This window comes from Lissotriton helveticus, chromosome 12 (assembly GCF_964261635.1).
Source record: "Lissotriton helveticus chromosome 12, aLisHel1.1, whole genome shotgun sequence".
Classification (NCBI taxonomy): domain Eukaryota; kingdom Metazoa; phylum Chordata; class Amphibia; order Caudata; family Salamandridae; genus Lissotriton; species Lissotriton helveticus.
The window spans coordinates 146,274,159-146,295,174 of NC_136073.1; the positions used below are offsets into that span (position 1 = coordinate 146,274,159).

Below are 21,016 nucleotides of genomic sequence, written 5' to 3' on the forward strand. Positions count from 1 at the left end.
AGTTGAAATGCTGCTACAGGTTGACGCCCCGATTAAAGTGCTAGTTGACTCCACCTGCTGTTAGTTTGTTCATGGTGGAGTGCACTTCAAGTCCCAGCATGCTTCTGGTGTCCCCAAAACTGCACAACCACCACCTTCTGGTATGTTGTCCACGGGGGCGAGTACAGCAGTGTGTCCCGCCCAAGGCGAAGTTCAGTGACTCCGACACCGCTTGTATTCCTCCTGTCGTGTAGTGGTGGGCTCAGTCTTACCGATACATCGGAACAAGGTAAGTTATGCCGAGGCAGAACAGCGCCAGCGTTGACCTCGCCCTAAGTGTGCAGGGACCTCTGATGCACGTCGCAGGCTCACCATGCAAATATATCCAGGTAACCTTCCTCAAAGAAAAAGGCAGAGGCCACGTTATGGGGACAGTTGAAGTCTCTTTAATGCAGGAAAAGCAATTTCAGCGGGCCTATGCATTTCGGCCGTGTGGCCTCGTCAGCGCCCAGAGGGTAACGGGGGTGAGTTGAAATGCTGCTACAGGTTGACGCCCCAATTAAAGTGCTAGTTGATTAGACCTGCTGTTAGTTTGTTCATGGTGGAGTGCACTTCAAGTCCCAGCATGCAATGTTCCTGCAGGGACCACCGCGGAGTTGCGGAACCAGGAGACCCCTCGAGCAGCTCTCACCAAGTGTCCCGAGCTGCCTTCCACATCAGCGAGGCTTCTGGTGTCCCCAAAACTGCACAACCACCACCTTCTGGTATGCTGTCCACTGAGGCGAGTACAGCAGTGTGTCCCGCCCAAGGCGAAGTTCAGTGACTCCGACACCGCTTGTATTCCTCCAGTCGTGTAGTGTTGGGCTCAGTCTTACCGATCCATCGGAACAAGGTAAGTTATGCCGAGGCAGAACAGCGCCAGCGTTGACCTCGCCCTAAGTGTGCAGGGACCTCTGATGCACGTCGCAGGCTCACCGTGCAAATATATCCAGGTAACCTTCCTCAAAGAAAAAGGCAGAGGCCACGTAATGGGGACAGTTGAAGTCACTTTAATGCATGAAAAGCAATTTCAGCGGGCGTATGCATTTCGGCCGTGTGGCCTCGTCAGCGCCCAGAGTGTAACGGGGGGTGAGTTGAAATGCTGCTACAGGTTGACGCCCCAATTAAAGTGCTAGTTGACTCCACCTGCTGTTAGTTTGTTCATGGTGGGGTGCACTTCAAGTTCCAGCATGCAATGTTCCTGCAGGGACCACCGCGGAGTTGCGGAACCAGGAGACCCCTCGAGCAGCTCTCACCAAGTGTCCCGAGCTGCCTTCCACATCAGCGAGGCTTCTGGTGTCCCCAAAACTGCACAACCACCACCTTCTGGTATGTTGTCCACGGGGGCGAGTACAGCAGTGTGTCCCGCCCAAGGCGAAGTTCAGTGACTCCGACACCGCTTGTATTCCTCCAGTCGTGTAGTGGTGGGCTCAGTCTTACCGATACATCGGAACAAGGTAAGTTATGCCGAGGCAGAACAGCGCCAGCGTTGACCTCGCCCTAAGTGTGCAGGGACCTCTGATGCACGTCGCAGGCTCACCGTGCAAATATATCCAGGTAACCTTCCTCAAAGAAAAAGGCAGAGGCCACGTTATGGGGACAGTTGAAGTCTCTTTAATGCAGGAAAAGCAATTTCAGCGGGCGTATGCATTTCGGCCGTGTGGCCTCGTCAGCGCCCAGAGTGTAACCGGGGTGAGTTGAAATGCTGCTACAGGTTGACGCCCCAATTAAAGTGCTAGTTGACTCCACCTGCTGTTAGTTTGTTCATGGTGGAGTGCACTTCAAGTCCCAGCATGCAATGTTCCTGCAGGGACCACCGCGGAGTTGCGGAACCAGGAGACCCCTCGAGCAGCTCTCACCAAGTGTCCCGAGCTGCCTTCCACATCAGCGAGGCTTCTGGTGTCCCCAAAACTGCACAACCACCACCTTCTGGAATGTTGTCCACGGGGGCGAGTACAGCAGTGTGTCCCGCCCAAGGCGAAGTTCAGTGACTCCGACACCGCTTGTATTCCTCCAGTCGTGTAGTGGTGGGCTCAGTCTTACCGATACATCGGAACAAGGTAAGTTATGCCGAGGCAGAACAGCGCCAGCGTTGACCTCGCCCTAAGTGTGCAGGGACCTCTGATGCATGTCGCAGGCTCACCGTGCAAATATATCCAGGTAACCTTCCTCAAAGAAATCTATATATATATATATATATATATATTACCTACTGGCGTTGATGGACGGAATTGGCTGAATTTCTCCAAGAAAATGGCCAGCTCCGCTCCGCTCCTTCCCTGAAAGTTTGGAGGGGATTCGTCAAGCGGGGGCCGAGATAAAAGGGGGTCCCAAAACATGTTTTCCCATGTTAATTTCCATAGGGCGGTTGGACTCACTTTTAGCCCGAACGGCTGAATAGATTTCCACCAAACTTGGCAAAATTGTAGGGACTGGTAGCCCGATGTGCCTTTGTTATGTCTCAAGATATGTGCTCTAGTGGATTTTGAGTAATTTAGGTTCAAAAAAATATATATATCTATAAGCGCGCCCCGGTACGCGCAGCGGGGCGCGTACCAGCGCGCTGCGCGAGTACGCGAGCGGAAAGCTGATTGGCTCTCGGGTCGCTGTCAACATTCCAAACAGTCCAGAGCGGCCGCCATCTTGTGTCTCGGTAGGATCGAGACACAAGAGGTGGCAAAAACAAAGGGGGAAATGACCAAAAGGGGGCAGGGTAGACCCCCCCTCCCTGACCCCCTAGGTTTGATGTGGGGGCCATAAAAGGGCCCCGCGGGGAAAAAAAAAAAATTCTATTTACGCGGGGGGAGCGCCCGGTACGCGCACCGGGGAGCGTACTGGGGAGCGCACCATGGAGAAAAAAGAATGACTGAGTTTTTAAAAAATGTAGCATTTTTTTATAAATTGGAGGTAGTTCTAAAAAGAACTGTTTTTTTTATTCTTTTTTTGTTTTATATTTTTTTATTGTTTTTTTGAACATTTTTTACTTTTTTTGGCTTTTATGAACAATTTTATATTTTTTTTGTAGTTTTTATGGGGACAAACAAAAGACAGGGAATTGTAAACGGCTCAACTGGAGCAAAAAAAATCAGAAAAAAATTAAGATTTCTTTCTACAGTTGTGGTTGTCTCCAGCATGGTTGATGAGTTTGATGCTTTGCTCACCATACGAAATTGTAGTCCCACAAAATATACAAACTATTTAGTATTCTCCAAACTGGCGTTGGATGTTTGGGACCATCTCCCTTGTCTCTGGACCCGATGGAGTGGGTTGTTTGCTTTTGGAGGTGCTCGGAGAAGATTGGGGAGGGTTTCTGGTCAGTTCTCTGACCTCTGCCGCAGCATAGTTGGTGCCTGCGTTGCATGTGGCGAAGCATTGTGTGGTTCCCAAATGAATATTTTTTTGCAGGATGTCATTTGAGATGTCATCAGTGATGTCATCAGTGATGTCATTTGAGATGTCATCAGTGATGTCATCAGTTATGTCACTAACCATGTCATGAATGATGTAATATGTGACATCATCAGCAGTGCATTGCGGGCACGCGAGTTATAGTGAGTCCAACTAACTATAACGCGGGAATTTCAATGGTTTTATGTCAGTAAAATTTCCAGCTAACTATAACTGGTGTCAAACCTATGGTTTTTCAGTGAATATATATATATATATATATATATATATATATATATATCTCTAAGATCTATCAATCCACAAGTACAAAAGCCTACTTGCCAAATTACATTTTTATCTCAAAGTGTGGGAGTGAGACCTGGATACCGAGAAAGCTAGGTCTGCCTTTAAGAGAAGCAGAAATCCAGTTGCAACTTGATTTTTGGTTCTGGAGCTGGCTACAAGTTATGAGGAGCTTTCTGACAACTTTTATATGTTTTTAGAACCTAGGAATCTTCTGGTAAACTCAGACTTTTGAATCACAATGAACGGAAGGAGATGTGGCCTAGCAGCTAGAGCTGCCCTCTGTGTAACCTGAGGATCCCGGTTTGAATTCTGGTCTCTGCAACAGGACCAGCAATGTGTGATTCTGGACAAGTCACTTAATCGCCCTGTGCCTGAATGTGGGTAAAATTTAATTGCGTAATCCTCACTTTAAGTAGACAATCTACTGTCACCTCCCAAGCCTTTAGTGTCGGAAATTACCATCTTCTGATTTGTGTAGAGCCAAATGTTTACCTTGATCATTTTTGCTAGTTATAGGACTCTGTTCACTTTATCCCTGCTAACCAGTGGTAAAGTGCTTCTGCTTTTCACTCCAACAGAATGAAATTGGCATCACCTAATTGGCATATTTAGCGTAGAGATAACATCCGTATAAATGGTACCTACAGGGTTCCCAGAGCTTGCAAGTTAAATATCACCATGGGGTTTCACCCCCATTGTGGCACCTAATGCAGTGGCAGTGCAAAGATGGCTGCAGGTCTGCCTGGTGCAGCACCATTGTGTAGGTTTGAACTGCAAATCTGGCCTAGCAAAGCTTCACTTTGACAGGCACAATCATTCCTTTAATTGCTAACTCACCCCTAACTGGGTCATACAACCCATGAAGGCAGAGTCCATGGTATTTCAAAGTAGCTCATGTCAAATTTTAATGTTAAACATTTCCTTTTATTAATAGAAAACCCTAAAAGCTATATTCACTGAAGCAGGGTTAGTTAGTTTCCCCTAGTAAACACAAATACCTTTAGGAAGTTGCTTGTTACCTGCTTATTGCCGCTAGAATTTAATTTGCATGAGCTTCAAAGTATCACCCAGCCAGCAACTTAATAGCCCCTTTGATGAGGTGTGAACTTGCTCCCAGAGCTGAGGCAAAGGCCTTGGTTGTAGAGACCTGTTCTGTTCTTCTGGCAGGTTGACCATAAGGGCTTTGTCCTGGTGCTTGATTTACATGAGAGGCCTATTAAGTCAAAGGCAAATGCTAGCTGACACATGGACAGGGCCCTTCTTTGTTCCAACAGTCAGGCAATCACCAATCACAGTGGGAGAGGAGCCAGTCCTGGTTTAAAGCAACCACAGTGGAGAAGTTGCCTATTTCCTAGCCACAGCTCTGGGATGAGCAAGGGAAAATAAAGAGGAAATCTGCCATATTGGTTTTAGGCAGAAGGGCCCTGTGGGATTGTTTGCAGTAGAAGACACAGAGAAGTGGTGCAGAAGTGGTTTGGGTCACCCTGGGATCATTGACCCTATTACTTAAGGAGCGCTCAGGAGCTTCTCCGACCCATGCTTTAATTCACCTGGAATTCAGTCTCAACCGACAATCTTTGGAAGAACTGGCGACTCTGGCGAAATACTTTCATCTAACAACTGTGGCACCAGAGAATTTGATGAAGACCATTATAAACAAAAAATTTCAACAACCTGGCAATCCATGGTCAACTGGCTTTGCTGCAGCCAAAGAACTTTTGAAACTAGCCACAGAGAGTTGGGACCCCATCATAATTAGGTACACTACCATTAAAACATCAATAAAAAACCAAGTAAGATCATGCTTTCGTATATTGGACATCGAGGCTCTGATAACTAGAGGCTTTCAAAGTTTCCCTCACACATCACATGGCCTAAAACTACACCTGACACAGCCGGTGGGGAGGCAAACCCTTCATAGGATTCTTGCAGCCAGACTACATCCGCTTCCCCTAAAATGTCTGTACATTTCAGTGAAAGTAAGCCCGGCCATTACGGAGTGCCACCTCTGTATCAAAAAAAGCGCAAATCGCTGACTCGCATCTTGCTACGCTGTCCTGCCTTGCTGCCAGCCCGCCGAATCCATCTAAGGCCCATTCTTCTTCGACTGGGCATGCGGATAACAAATGAGGCTGTTCAACAGTTATACTTGCTGGACACAGTGAAGCACATAGCCAACTTTGCCAAGTTCATCTATCAAGCCCGCACAGCTCTTATGACAGGTCAACTTTGGCAGCACACGGGAATTATCTGGAATTCGGGCCTACCCAGTCTGGACCTCATTGAAAGTTTGCTTTGGTGTATCTAAAGGACCATTAGTAATTCCATTGTATAAAACAAAAATACCAAAGGAGGTTTAATGAATAAGATGTGTATATATATTATTCTATTTTAATTATTTCTTTTTACATTGGTCGTCCTTTTGCATTGGTTTTTATTAACCACACAAATAAAGAATCATTCATTCATTTACAGCCTGCTGCCTTGTGCCGCAGAGGATTTTGACTTCCATTTTAGAGACTAAACCCAAAAGTAAAACTGATGAATGGGTTGAACTTGGTTTGTGTATTTGACCTGCACTCCATCACAGTCCATCTTAACTTGAGCTTAAGTACCAGTCAAGGGCAACCAGATGACAGAGGTTGGCTCTTAATGGTTTTAATGCCATTTTGAACCTTAACCTTTATTGGATTTTTTGCATTTTTATGTCACTTTATTTATTAAAATGTACCCAATTTTTGTCATTTGTTACTAAATTGTTTTTTGATTCTTGTGGTTTGACTTATTACTGTTAGAGTACTGTGTAAATACTTTACACATTCCCTCTAAATTAAGCCTGCTTGCTCTGTGCTATAGCTACCAGTGGATTGAGCTTTGGATAATTTAATAACTTTAAGGATTCACCCCGACAAGGATTGTGGTTAATACTTGAGGTGGGTATACTCTACCCTTCAACTAATACCCCAATATCTTACATTTATGTAATGTACAGCACTTCTCCTAGACAGGTAGGTTTGCACTATATAAATAAAATACATATATACATACAAAGCAGTAACAACTTTTCTTACTGTTTTTTTCAAATGGGGATAAACTACTTATTCTCCCCCCAAAAAAGATATGACTTCAGAGTTTATAATTTCTAATTTTGTGTTTCTATGAGCTATTGATTAAATGTTTGAAGCTACTGTAGATCTGTGAAAATTAGTTACCAAGATTTGTGGTGCCATGATAATGGTCTGCTACAAGTCTTGCCCCACTAAAGATTTTCTAAATGAAAAGGTGAATCTCTTTACTGGCAACCACCAAGGGCCATTCCCACACCTTGCTCCATCATTCACTGACTGGATGCTCTTCACCTTTTGAACAGGATGAACCAACATCTTGTACCCAACTACATTTGGGTGCCAACAAGCTAGTTTATACAGATTGGACAACATATTTGTAGCAAAGTCGTCCTTTCTGCCCTGATCACCCCTATCTTTTGGCTGATACTGGTGGGTACTGACTCTAAAAGTGCCCTGGGATATGTCTACCAGGCCCAGGGCCTGTGTTTTGTACTTAAAAGGTATCTCGTAGGTGGCATACTCCCAAGACAACCTACAGGTAAGTCCCTAGTATATGATAGGGCAAGTAGGTTTGAAGACCCAAATGGATTTAATGCACTTAACTTTGCACTGCTTTGTTGTCTGGTGTCATTTTAAAGCCAGACCTGCCTTGGAGGCTGGTTTTAAAAGAAAACTATGTCCACATTCATCTTTGGAATGAAAAGTACTTCAAAAGTCCAAAACTACCTTTCTGTTACAAATAGATCTCACCCAAGGTCTGCTCTAGATGCACCAAGGGTAATGTGCATTGTTCTTTTTTTTTCTTTTCGTTTTTTTATTAGCAAACAATAGTGGAAGAAAATACAAAGATATTACAATTCAATACGGAGCAACCCCCCCATCTACCATGTTATGAAACTGCATGTTGAATGGAAGGCGCAGAGAAAGAATGAGCAAGAAAAAAATAATAAGTATCTGATTGGCACAAAACTATCGAATTTGGAAAGAGAGTCAAGTGAGAAAGAACAAAGTTTAAGCAAGCAAGAAGGAAGAAAGAAGGAGAAAAATGAAAGGAAAGAAAGAAAAGAAGCAGAACACCATCAAAATTATCAAAATTATCCCGGCTACTCCAGCCAAGATGTTAGTTTTCCCCACACCTCAAGGCCCTTTTTGCGACTCTTATGCCCCTTTTTGGCATAGACAGCTTTTTCTAGATGGTAAGTAGCCACAAGCCAGGCCAGCCACTGAGAGAATGAAGGGGAATCAGAGTCCAACCAAGCGGAGGCAACGCAGATCCTCCAAACTGCCATTGCGATGAAAATGAGTCTCTCGTTTTTGATCCTAGGGGTTTCGGACTGGGTCCCCAGCAAGATAACTGTGGGGTTTAGTGAGATGGACTGAGTAGTGACTTCCCCTAGGAATTCCTGTACCCGGTGGAGTGATGGGGCAAGTTTTGGACAGGTTGCAAATATATGGATTGCCTGTTCCCCATTTAGCAATCTTACTGGGGGTAATGTACAGGGAAAAGATAGTTTTTAAATGTTGTGCCTGCAGCTTGGCTGGCAGTAAGATGTTTTGAGAGAGGGCTAAAGAATTGAAAAAAATACTGTGAGGGTATTCGAGTTTTATGTAGCATTTATCTGCTATGGTTTGTAGGTAGTCTAGGGTTTGTCTATTTAGAATGTTATATAAAAGACCAATTCGGGGGGGCAAGGTGTTACGCAGTGTGTTAAGGAGTTCCACTTCCATGAACCTTGTAGCACCTCCAACCTTCCGGGAGAGAAAATCACAGATGGAAAGATACTTAAAAGCGTCTTGGTTTTTCAGGCTAAATTTAGATTGTGAGTTTGCAAAAGATTTAACTCCCTCACTGGTGATAAGATCACCTAGTTTCATGATGCCAGCCTTGTGCCAGTCTGAGAGATAGGACTTTCCAAAGATAGCGGGGAGATTACTATTATTAGTAGTGGGAGAATAGTAGTTAAATCTGCCCAACCCGAAAATTCTGCGGATGTTTTGGAAGACTTTGTGCGAGTTCATTAAGGTCTTAAATCTCACGCGTTTGTAGTATCCGTAGGAGATCTCTCGGAGCAAACAGCCTCAGTGCTGCTCACCCAGCAGAAGTTGAAAGGGCGAGGCAAGTCCAGGTACGGGAGGGAGGGATGGTTCCCTTACCAACTCAGAACTATACTGCAAGACTGAAGCCCAGTAATATAGCATGATGTTGGGAAAGGACCAGCCTCCTCGTTCTTTTGGGAACGATAGCTGCCTTAATGCCCGCCTGGGTTGGGAATATGCCCAGATAAACTGTGTGAAAATGTGTTGGAATTTCAGCAGATTTGATTTGCTGAATTCCATGGGTATGGTACGAAAGAAATAAAGAAATTTAGGAAAGTACGTCATTTTTATGACATTGCATCTGCCAACAAGGGTTAGGTGCAAGTTATCAATTTCCTTTAGGGCCTTCTTAGTATGAGCAGCGAGAGGAACTAAATTATCTGTTACAATTTTGTCCATATTGGATGACATTAGAACCCCCAGATATTTAGCCTTTGGTACTACCCTACTATCAGTCCAGGCAATTTGATTGTTTATTATTATTTTGTTTTATTTTTATTCAAGGCATAGCCTGATAATCTCCCAAAATTTTGAACCTCGGTTTCTAAAGCCAGTATAGTATTCAGGGGATCAGGAGAAGTGATGGCCAGATCGTCAGCATAACCCATAATTTTAGTGTTGATGCCCTGGAAGCTGACTGCTAAGATGTCATCATTTCTTTCAATTTGTTTAACAAATGGGTCTAAGTAGAGGGCGAACAGCAGAGGGGAGCAAGGACAGCCCTGCCTGGTACCCCGGGAGAGGTTAAACTGACCGGTAAGTTGCACATTTATGGATACACAGGCCGTAGGTTTAAGATACAGGGCTTGCACCGCCTGTGTAAGTTTTTGCCCAAAACCCATCCTGCTCATGACAGCCCACAAGAATCGCCAGGAGACCCGGTCAAATGCTTTTTCAGCATCGAGCAGAGTTAGTGACATCGGGTCTCCGGCTGCTTGTGCGGCATCAAACAGAGTGATGGCCTGCCTGACATGTTCCGTTGTACCTTTTTTTGGAATGAAGCCATGTTGCCATTCTGATACTAAAGACTCAGCCACGGAGGAAATTCTAGATACCAGTATTTTGGAAAAGACTTTGGAGTCGCAGTTGATGAGAGTAATGGGCCTGTAGGAGCTCATCTCTAATGGAGATTTGTCCTTTTTTGGGAATATAGATATTCTGGCATTAGACCAAGAAGCAGGAAGGGGAGCCCCGTTGAAAATAGAAATTACCACATCTGTGAAGATTGTTTTAATTTGGGGGGTAAAGATCTTATAAAACTCCACAGGAATGCCATCCATACCTGTGGCTTTCCCGTCTGGGAGACTTGATAGGGATTCCATAATTTCATCCAAGTAAGGTAAGGTCTAGTAGCTCACTGGTAACAGGGCTGAGCCGTCTGAAATCAATCTCGATGAGGTAGCCAGCGAGCTCACTTTCGAGTGTGTCAATCGCACAGTGATTTTCCTCTGTGTATAACTTGGTATAAAATTCTTGGAATCCCTACCGTGTGGAGTTAGAATTGTTGGTCTCACTCACCGAAGAAAGTTTTATTGTGTGTATTTCACTACTGGTAATCTGTTTCATGGTCCTGATGGCCAGATGATGCCCAATGCTATCACTGCACTCATAGTTTTTTTTACGTGCACTTGCCCACTTGGCTGCGTTTTTTTCAGCGAAGACTGCCCCTATCTCAGCCTTGGTCAGAACTACTTCTTTTTGAACATTTTCAATATCTTGTCATGTTTGGATGAATTTGACCAGTTTAGTTTCTGCTATCCTTAGTTTCCCCTGTAGGTCGCTGATTAGAAGCTTCTCTTTTTTGTTTTTACAGACTGAAGACCTAAGGGTTTTGCCCCTAACCCCTGCCTTTAGAGTGTCCCAGACAGTCATTAAGGAGGCAGAGCCAATGTTTATTTCCAGGAATTCCTGGATCCATCCTTGCATGTGTGCTTGGTAACAATATCATGCAAGAGAGCTTTCTCAAAGCTCCATCTGTGCGCCTCCTTCCACTTCCCAAATCCCTTGATGTTTAGAATGAGGGGATTGTGGTCAGACATAAAACGGGGTGCTATATCAATATTACAGTTGTTAACCAGTAGGGATGAAACAAAGACGTAATCTAATCTGACTAAAGAATTGTGCGGGCCAAAAAAAAGGTGTAGCCGGGCTGAGTGGGATTTAAGCTGGCCCAAGTGTCACTCAGTCCATGGACCTGAGCAAGGTTAGCTAGAGCCTGAAAGACCAGAGGCTTCCTACCTTTGTACCTCCATTTGTTATCGGCCTCCAAGTTGCAGGGCAGATGTATGTTAAGGTCGCCACACAAAATGATGGGGGTGGGCCAGTGTGCTAGTTCACCTGAGACCAGGTTAATGACCCCTGAGTCATCAGTGTTACTTCTGTATATTGAGCAAAGAGTAAAGGAGGGATTGTTGGGAAGATGACACTCGGTTATAACCCATCTGCCCAGTGGGTCGGATTTAGCCCGGGGAATGTTAAGAGAGAGTCTTCTGTCTACCATGATTCCGACCCATTTTGTTTTGGCATCCTGTCTAGTGGCCATCACAACTTTAAACCCTAATGTAGCTAGTAGCTGTTTCTGTGAGCCTTCTATATGAGCTCCCTGTAGACAAATGATGTTCCCCCCTAGGGATCGTAGGCTTTGGGCCACATGTTGCCTTTTAGAGGGATCATTCAGCCCACAAATATTGGCAGAGACAATTCTCAGTGAATCTATCTTAGCCATCTAAAGAAAAAAAGAAAGTAGTCAAGGTCCTTTGATCTTGCCCTGAACAATAATAGGTAAATGTAAAAATATGTGAGTGCCAAAAAGTGCCCTTGAAATTTCTGCGCCAGTTCATTTTTTTTAAGTTCCCGTCCCGACCACCCCATCCGCCCCATCCACCCCTTCTTCGAGCAATCAGGAAAGACCTGAGTGATGGTGGTCAAGCATGAGCCCCGGCTGCCTGCCACGCACAACTGTTTTTTGGCTCCCAAAAATATTTTCACCAGGGGGGGTGCATGGCTCCAGGATCTTTAAAGTCTCTAGGCAGAGCCCCCCCCCTGTTTTGCCCAACAGTTTGTTGTTACCACTGACCTCTTGCCTGGGTTTAGTAGCTCCTTCGGTCGGTGCTGCATCCCTGGAATCAGCTAGTGTTTTCGGTTTGCCAGCTTTCCGTGTCTCCCGGGCACTCATGTCAGGTCTGTGTCTTTGTGTTGAGGAGAGGAGCGGTGTCAAACTGCCAGATAATCTGTGGGCAGCTGCAGGTGCCAGAGGTGCTAGCGGCAAAGCAAGAATCACGGCGGCGATTGAATGTAAGATGGTCCAGACAAGCGAATCCGGCGAAATTGTAGAAAAATATAGGAAAGCCTTGCGGGTCGCCTCACTGCCGATCAGGTGTCCAAGGCGGAATTGAGTAGAATCGCGGCCACAGGGAAGCAGTTGCCACGTTCTCTGTAACCTCTGTGTTCGGTACGTTAGGCAGACCGGCATCGCATCAAACAACGCAGGGCGGCTAGCCGATCATCACGCGTCCGACATGAGCAGCCTAGCAGTGCAAGCACTCACGCTGACCCCATCTTTCTCCTGCACAGGTAGTGCGCATTGTTATAAAAATCAGGGACAATATAAAATATGTTTTATATGCCCTGGTAGGAAAACACTGCACAATTAATTTCCCCCATTGTAGTGCTGGCCCCTTAGGCACATGGGAAGGCTGTATTATACTTTAATAAAGTCTAAATTTTCATTGGCGTTAGCTAGCAACATGACTCAAAGTATCAAAATTATGGTTATAATGGATCCATAAAATTGCCAAGTTTGGATTTAATATAACTATTACAGTAAAGTAGTTTTAGAATTTGCCATTCAGAAGTTATCTAAAAAATCCCTGTAGCAGCCTCTTATTGTTAGCCAGCCCTTGGCAGGCGGAGCCAAGCTGCTCCCTGAGTAGTTGTGAAAAGGCCTAATCCTGAAACAATACAGACATTTGGTGGGAGGAGATTTGCTTCCTGGAGAACCAGGGACAGGAAGGGGTTCAGGGAGATAAACTGGACTTCAAAGGCAGGAAAACAGATGTCACAAGACCCAGGCCAGCCTCACTTCCTTGATCCCCAGACATATGGGAATCCCCCTACTTATATTAGGAGAGGGGCTGGAAGGGGCGTGTAGAGAATAGTTAGCCAATCCTGTTGGTTGGACTAGCTAGACACATTCTTCAAGGAGAGAATTTCTCCATTTTTATATTTGAAGGAGGGTGCATTCTGGATTACAAATATGACACAACTATTGGTTGGGGTGCCCCTCCCTCGTCATCATCCCAGAATGGAGGATAAATATGGTAGAGCAGGAGGAACTCCTCAGAACAATTCCTGGAACAACAAGAGAAGAAGGGCTGCTCTGTTGGACCCTTGAACAGCACAACAGAACGTTTGCACTCAGAAAGACAGCACCTGATGCACTCTCAAGGCTCCACAAGAGTACTGTGCCTGACCCAAGGAAAATGAGTGGACTCCCTGAGCAGGAAAAGGTAGAAGTACTGGTAAAAGACACCTGCAACATCCAAAGAGATGACTACTCCGGCTGTACAGCTACAACTGGATTCTCCTAGACTGCACAGGTGGATTGTGGGAGATGAGTCCTAGCCCCCAAGTGACAATTCAGAACTTCTGAGTCCTTAGCTAGAGGACAGTGATTTCTCCAAACAAACCAAGAACCAACTAGACTACTGCTCATTGACCAGTCTGCAAAAAGTTCCTGACCACACCCCCCCCAAAAGCGCCTTCAGGTCTTCTGCCCTTGAAGTACTTTCCCGAACCACACCGCTTGCACAGAGAATCAGCACGTGCCTCCACAAGTTCATCTCTTTGCTCAGCAAGTGTTGTCCGTCAGCATGGATCAGCACAGCAAGGCTCCAGACTGCCCTTCTGCGATGCCCGACTGGATCTTCACGCCCAGGTGACCAGCCCCGGCGGCACTCTCCTTGCCTCCAAGAACCTTTTCCTAGTAAATGGGACTCTTGGCACAAGAACTTGAAAACATAAAACTTAAGTGGGACTATCTTGGGACTATATCTGTCCCATGCTCCATTGTGGTCAGCTTCAACATTTATATTTGATCTGATCCAGCGTGATCAGATAGCCGTGGTTGGCTCCTTATGCGTTTGAGTGCTATACTACGGTTTATTCTTGAAAAATTCATATCTCTGGTTCCCCACCCTGGATTTGTCATTTGGGTGTCATTTTAAAGATCAAAATGATTTCTAACCTTATAAATCGATGTGGGATTTTAATTGTGTTGTGTCTTTTACTTATTCACTGTTTAGGTGATATTAATTGCTTTACTCTTACCAGTCCCCTAAGTAAAGCCTGACTGTTCATTGCCAAGCTACCAAGGGCTCAGCGAGGAGTAATTTATTGAGACTTGACTCGACCTTATTAGTGATTGTGATATTATTACTGGCTAAAGATGCATACATCATTGATTACTATTTATTACGGCAAATAAATAAATACATTATTGCCTATGCAGGCATAATTAGCTGTGCGATTGTTTGGGGCGAGATGATGCCCCACTTCAGTGACGTTTATGATTCCAGTGCTAATTGGGCATGGCACTTAACTCAATCTGCACGCATTCTTCGGAAAAAGTCAGACAAGTATGTGAAGTTTGAAATACGAGGTGTGCATCCTGTCCCTACAGTGACAATTCGTAACAGATACCCTATATCAGGATAGCACCTATACATGAAGATACACACTGCTCACCCTACACACTCTCACACTGCTCACCCTACACACTCACACACTGCTCACCCTACACACTCACACAATGTTCTCCCTGCACACTCACACACTGCTCACCCTACACACTCACACAATGTACACCCTGCACACTCACACACTGTTAACCCTGCATACTCTCACACTGATCACCCTGCATGCTCACACACTGCTCACCCTACACACTCACACACTGCTCACCCTACATAATGTGAAAAGACCTATCTCTGCCCTTTGCCCTGCGTTGTAATCGTACAGTAGGTTGTGAGTAGTTGCGCTTGATTGGTTGGGGCGTCCCCTCCTTGCTGCTCCCCTCATAGAGGGCTGGCTGCCTCCATGAAGCTCCCAAGACACGTGTTCAGCTGTTCTTTGTTTTAGCTCCTGTGTGTCAGTGCACCGTGTAAACGCACAAGCATACCCTGCTCTCTCTGGAACACTCACACTGCTGAGTCTCTCTCACTCTGCAGTCACTCTCACTCTGCAGTCCCTCTCACTCTGCAGTCACTCTCACTCTGCTGTCACTCATGCTGTCACTCTCACTCTGCTGTCACTCATGCAGTCACTCTCACTCTACTGTCACTCATGCTGTCACTCTCACTCTGCAGTCACTCTCACTCTGCAGTCACTCTCACTTTGCAATCACTCATGCTGTCACTCTCACTCTGCTGTCACTCTAACTCTGCTGTCACTCATGCTGTCACTCTCACTCTAATGTCACACATGCTGCAGATCTCACTCTACTGTCACTCATGCCTTCACTCTTACTCTGCAGTCACTCTCACTCTGCAGTCACTCTCACACTGCTGTCACTCATGCCTTCACTCTCACTATGCTGTTCTGTCACTCTCACTCTGCTGTCACTCTAACTCTGCTGTCACACATGCTGCCACTCTCACTCTACTGTCACTCATGCCTTCACTCTTACTCTGCAGTCACTCTCACTCTGCAGTCACTCTCACTCTGCTGTCACTCATGCTGTAACTCTCCCTCTGCTGTCACTCTCACTCTGCTGTCACTCATGCTGTCACTCTCACTCTGCTGTCACTCATGCTGTCACTCTCACTCTGCTGTCACTCATGCTGTCACCCTCACTCTGCTGTCACTCTCACTCTGCTGTCACTCATGCTGTCACTCTCACTCTGCTGTCACTCATGCTGTCCCTCTCACTGTGCTGTCACTCTCACTCTGCTGTCACTCATGCTGTCACTCTCACTCTGCTATCACTCTCACTCTGCTGTCACTCTCACTCTGCTGTCACTCTCACTCTGCTGTCACTCATGCTGTCACTCCCACTCTGCAGTCACTCTCACTCTGCAGTCACACTCACTCTGCAGTCACGCATGCTGTCACTCTCACTCTGCTGTCACTCATGGTGTCACTCTCAGTCTTTCACTCTCACTCTGCTGTCACTCATGCTGTCACTCTCACTCTGCTGTCACTCTCATTCTGCTGTCACTCATGCTGTCACTCTCACTGTGCTGTCACTCTCACTCTGCTGTCACTCATGCTGTCACTCTCACTCTGCTGTCACTCATACTGTCACTCTCACTCTGCTGTCACTCTCACTCCGCAGTCACTCTCACTTATGCAGTCACTCTCACTCCTGCAGTCCCTCTCACTCTGCAGTCACTCTCACTATGCAGTCACTCTCACTCTGCATTCACTCTTACTCTGCTGTCACTCATGCCGTCATTCTCACTCTGCGGTCACTCATGCTGTCACTCACTCTGCAGTCACTCTCACTCTGCTGTCACTCTCACTCTGCTGTCACTCATGCTGTCACTCTACAGTCACTCTCACTCTCACTCTACTGTCACTCATGCCTTCACTCTTACTCTGCAGTCACTCTCACTCTGCAGTCACTCTCACTCTGCTGTCACTCATGCTGTCACTCTCACTTTGCTGTCACGCATGCTGTCACTCTCACTCTGCAGTCACTCTCACTCTGCAGTCACATTCACTCTGCTGTCACTCATGCTGTCACTCTCACTCTGCTGTCACTCATGCTGTCACTCTCAGTCGTTCACTCTCAATCTGCTGTCACTCATGCTGTCACTCTCACTCTGCTGTCACTCTCCTTCTGCTGTCACTCATGCTGTCACTCTCACTCTGCTGTCACTCTCACTCTGCTGTCACTCTCACTCTTCTGTCACTCTCACTCTGCTGTCACTCATGCTGTCACTCTCACTCTGCTGTCACTCTCACTCTGCAGTCACTCTCACTCATGCAGTCCCTCTCACTCTGCAGTCACTCTCACTCTGCAGTCACTCTCACTCTGCAGTCACTCTTACTCTGCTGTCACTCATGCTGTCACTCTCACTCTGCTGTCACTCATGCTGTCACTCACTCTGCAGTCACTCTCACTCTGCTGTCACTCTCACTCTGCTGTCACTCATGCTGTCACTCTGCAGTCACTCTGCAGTCACTCTGCAGTCACTCTAACTCTGCTGTCATTCTCACTCTGCTGTCACTCTCATTCTGCTGTCACTCTGCAGTTACTCTCACTCTGCAGTCACTCGCACTCTGCTGTCATTCTCACTCTGCTGTCACTCTCATTCTGCTGTCACTCTGCAGTTACTCTCACTCTGCAGTCACTCGCACTCTGCAGTCACTCTCACTCTGCTGTCACTCATGCTGTCACTCTCACTCTGCAGTCACTCTCGCTCTGCAGTCACTCTCACTCATGCTGTCACTCTCATTCTGCTAAAACCAAAGGGGATGATGGACGGAGCATTGACAATACAAACACTCACCCCCAGTCAACTGATCTGGGTTTAATCCATCACCGTTCTTTAGCTCACTCCGTCACCCCAGTTCAGACATGGCCATATGCAAATCACTCCGACCCTGTGCCTCATGGGATCAGTCCAGCCCGAACTGCCAAGCCACGTCTTCCCTGGACCGGAATCAAGCTTCCCAGGACCGGTTTCTGGCATTACAGCCGTCTTCAGTCGGGCTTACTTGAATCCAGTGGAAAAGTGAGCAAGGGACTCACGTCTGAGCATACCCTGCCAAATTAGGGCGAACAAAGAAAAACCAAAGGGGATGATGGACGGAGCGTTGACAATACAAACACTCACCCCAGTCAACTGATCTGGGTTTAATCCATCACCGTTCTTTAGCTCACTCCGCCACCCCAGTTCAGACATGGCCATATGCAAATCAGTCTGACCCTGTGTCTCATGGGATCAGTCCAGCCAGTCCAGATTAAACCCAGATCAGTTGACTGGGGGTGAGTACTTGTATTGTCAATGCTCCGTCCATCATTTCCTTTGGTTTTTCTTTGTTCACCATGAGTTGGCAGGGTATGCTCGGACATGAATCCCTTGCTCACTTTGCCACTGGTTTCAAGCAAGCCGGGCTGAAGACGGCTGAAATGCCAGAAACCGGTCCTCGGTAGCTTGTTTCCAGTCCAGGGAAGGCATGGCTTGGCAGTTCGGGCTGGACTGTTCACATGAGGCACAGGGTCAGACTGATTTGCATATGGCCATGTCTGAACTGGGGTGGCAGAGTGGGCTAAAGAACGGTGATGGATTAAACCCAGATCAGTTGACTGGGGGTGAGTGCTTGCATTGTCAATGCTCCGTCCATCATTTCCTTTGGTTTTTCTCTACTCTCACTCTGCTGTCACTCATGCTGTCACTCTCACTATGCTGTCACTCTCACTCTGCAGTCACTCTCACTCTGCAGTCACTCTCACTCTGCAGTCACTCATGCTGTCACTCATGCTGTCACTCTCACTGAAGTCACTCTCACTCTGCTGTCACTATCACTCTGCTGTCACTATCACTCTGCTGTCACTCTGCTGGTGAATTACTGCAGACCCTGTATCCTGTATCCAGTATCCCAGGTGGGGCTGATGAATTACTGTGGACCGTGTATCCAGTATTCCCGTGAAATTCCGATTCTGGCATTGCTGGGTGTTTTTAACCATCTGATCTGGTTAAAAAATAAATGAAAAAAACACCCCAACAGAATACATGGAAACCATAGCATGTGTATAGAACACACAGCGAGGGCTACAGAGGAGACCGCTTGTGATGTACCAGGGGCGAGAGTACAGAGGAATTCAACGAGCATGACTCTTAGTGAGTACTACAATAGGCCCTGGGTGTAGACAGAGTTCTGAAGTAAGAAACAACAGGTGAAACAGCCCTAAACGCCCTCCGCTCCTGTGCCATCTCTGCCACCCCTCCCCGCCTCACCCCGATGCAGCAGATAACAGGACGGGGGCCGCACGTCAGCCCTGGAGAGGGTGCCGGTCCCTGTGCGTGAAGATAAGAGACCGCAGGCGTGAGGAGCTCTTTATCTGCGGAGATCCGCACATCGGGGAAATCAGAGCACGAAACAAAGGGTGGAAAGGGTGGGCTGGGGAGAGGAGCAGAGGAGGGCGGAGAGGAGCAGAGGAGGGCAGTGAGGAACAGAGGAGCACGGGCGCCGGGAGGATAGGGAGTGCAGAGAGCGTGGAGTAGAGTGCGGCCGCACAGAGGCAGAGCGGGGGAGAGTGTGGAGAAAGAGAAGACGAGGTGGAGAAAACAAAGGGAGGAGAGAGTGTGTGTGTGTGTGTGTGTGTGTGTGTGTGTGTGTGCAGTCGAAGTGCAAATGTGGCATAGAGAATGCCTAGGCACAGGATGTTTAGGGCAATTTGGGACACAAACCCAGATCTGTGAGGGGTACAGAGACAAAAGCAACACACAAGATAAACAGAATTGCTTTTCCGGCTTATCCAATTCAGTGATCGTTGCTGCCCGCCAAGCAAAGGTCTTCAAAAGGACAATCTTCAAGTTCAGTATGCCAAAGCCTGTCATCAGGTTTAACAGCCCAGGCACGCCCCTGCTCCCATCAGGACTCCTGCTACAGCGCCTTGAGTACGGCACAGACCGCAGAGGCTAGAGCCGCCAGCAATCTCCAGAACCAACAAGCGAGGTTTACAGCTTAAGTTACTCTCATAAAAAAAAAACGCAGTCGAGTGGTGCGTGCATATGTCTTCAATTATCGCGGCCGTGACGGCCGCGATAATTGAAGACATATGGCCTCTGGTGCGCGTAACAGACACCAATAAGCCATGGGCGGAGCTACGCAACCGCCCATGGCCTATTGCGTGTTCTGTTTTAAAACTACACGCATGCAAAGGCCAATGAAAATGGACCTAGGAAATAACACGCACTGAGCTGCGTGGAATTTCCAGGTCCATTTTCAAAACCCCAGGAAAAGGACTCTGGCTCCGCGACACTGCTTGCGCAGTGTATGCTCGGCCCGAGACCTAAAAACTGCAGGTGGTCTGCTGTGATAGCACCCATTTCAGCTTCAGTTCCTAGCGCATCGAAGCCGACCATTACTCCCCCTAATTAATGAGGATTACAACAATAAACGTCAGTGTATAAATCACACACCTTACTGTCTCCACCCTCCCCGGCACACGCGACCAAACACGTAGGTCTACTTACAGCTCCTGGTATAAAATCAGGGCCAAAGTGATCGAGAAGGCGCTTTTCACCCTGGCCCTGGGACCCCACCAGGGTGATGGAGATGGAGTCCAGGGTCCTGGCATGGAGGGCCGTGCCGGTCTCCACCTGTATCTTGTAGGCAGCCATGTCCTCGAGAGCAGCTCTGCGGTCCTGGGTCACTCGGGCTGAATACTTTGTCTGTGTGAAGAAAGCAGCTGCGCTGGCTTCTTTATACACACCCGGCCCCTATCCACCCAAGGAGGCGGAATAAAGATCTCTCAGGTAGATGTGGGCGCGGCAATAAATTAGCAAGTCGAGGCAAAGGTCGGCATGGCTTTAAGAGCCCGACGCAGGGGCTAAGCCTTAAGCGTTGTTTGTAAATGGTGCAACAAACGTAAAACATATGACAGTCTTTTCATCGTTCAAAAAATGTTTTTTTTTTTAAACACATGGAAGCGTTTACCCTAAGTACATTCAATTATATCACTGCATTGAAAGGTATTTATTAAAACCAAAGTTTTTTTAACATGGACTGTTTTTTGCATATCTCTTTTTTGTTGAATTTTGTATAACATTAACAAACAAAGCGGTAGGATCACTCTGTGACAAGTGCGCGCGAATCCGGGTCGGTCCGCTTTCATCTAAAGTCTACAGCGTAAATATATAAAGAACAATAGTAAAGTTTGCATTATGTATGAATGCATAATAACCCCGGGAATGCCCAACTGTAACACCAACCAGAACACTTCGAGTGCACTGCGGTGTAGGAGGGATTGACTGTGTGAGAAGAACAGTGACACTTAAACATGGAGCCAAACTCCATGTCATGGGCTACTGCATAGTCCCATCCTCCCTCGTGCTAAGGACCCCATCTGGGGACCCCCTTCATGTTCTGCGCATTTCCATGTCTGATCTGACACTATCAAGTTGTTA

General features: G+C 46.8%; 1 protein-coding gene across 1 annotated transcript in view; it reads right to left on the bottom strand.

Annotated features, from left to right (window-relative positions):
* LOC144797780 (hydroperoxide isomerase ALOXE3-like) overlaps positions 1-20,268 on the bottom strand; it is a 541,969-nt gene extending 521,701 nt beyond the window's left edge. Inside the window, exon 1 of the mRNA XM_078668542.1 lies at positions 20,084-20,268. Within this exon, the coding sequence (XP_078524668.1) occupies positions 20,084-20,230 (147 nt within the window). The 5' untranslated portion in view covers positions 20,231-20,268. The remainder of the gene's footprint in view (positions 1-20,083) is intronic.
* Between the last annotated feature and the right edge of the window lie 748 nt (positions 20,269-21,016).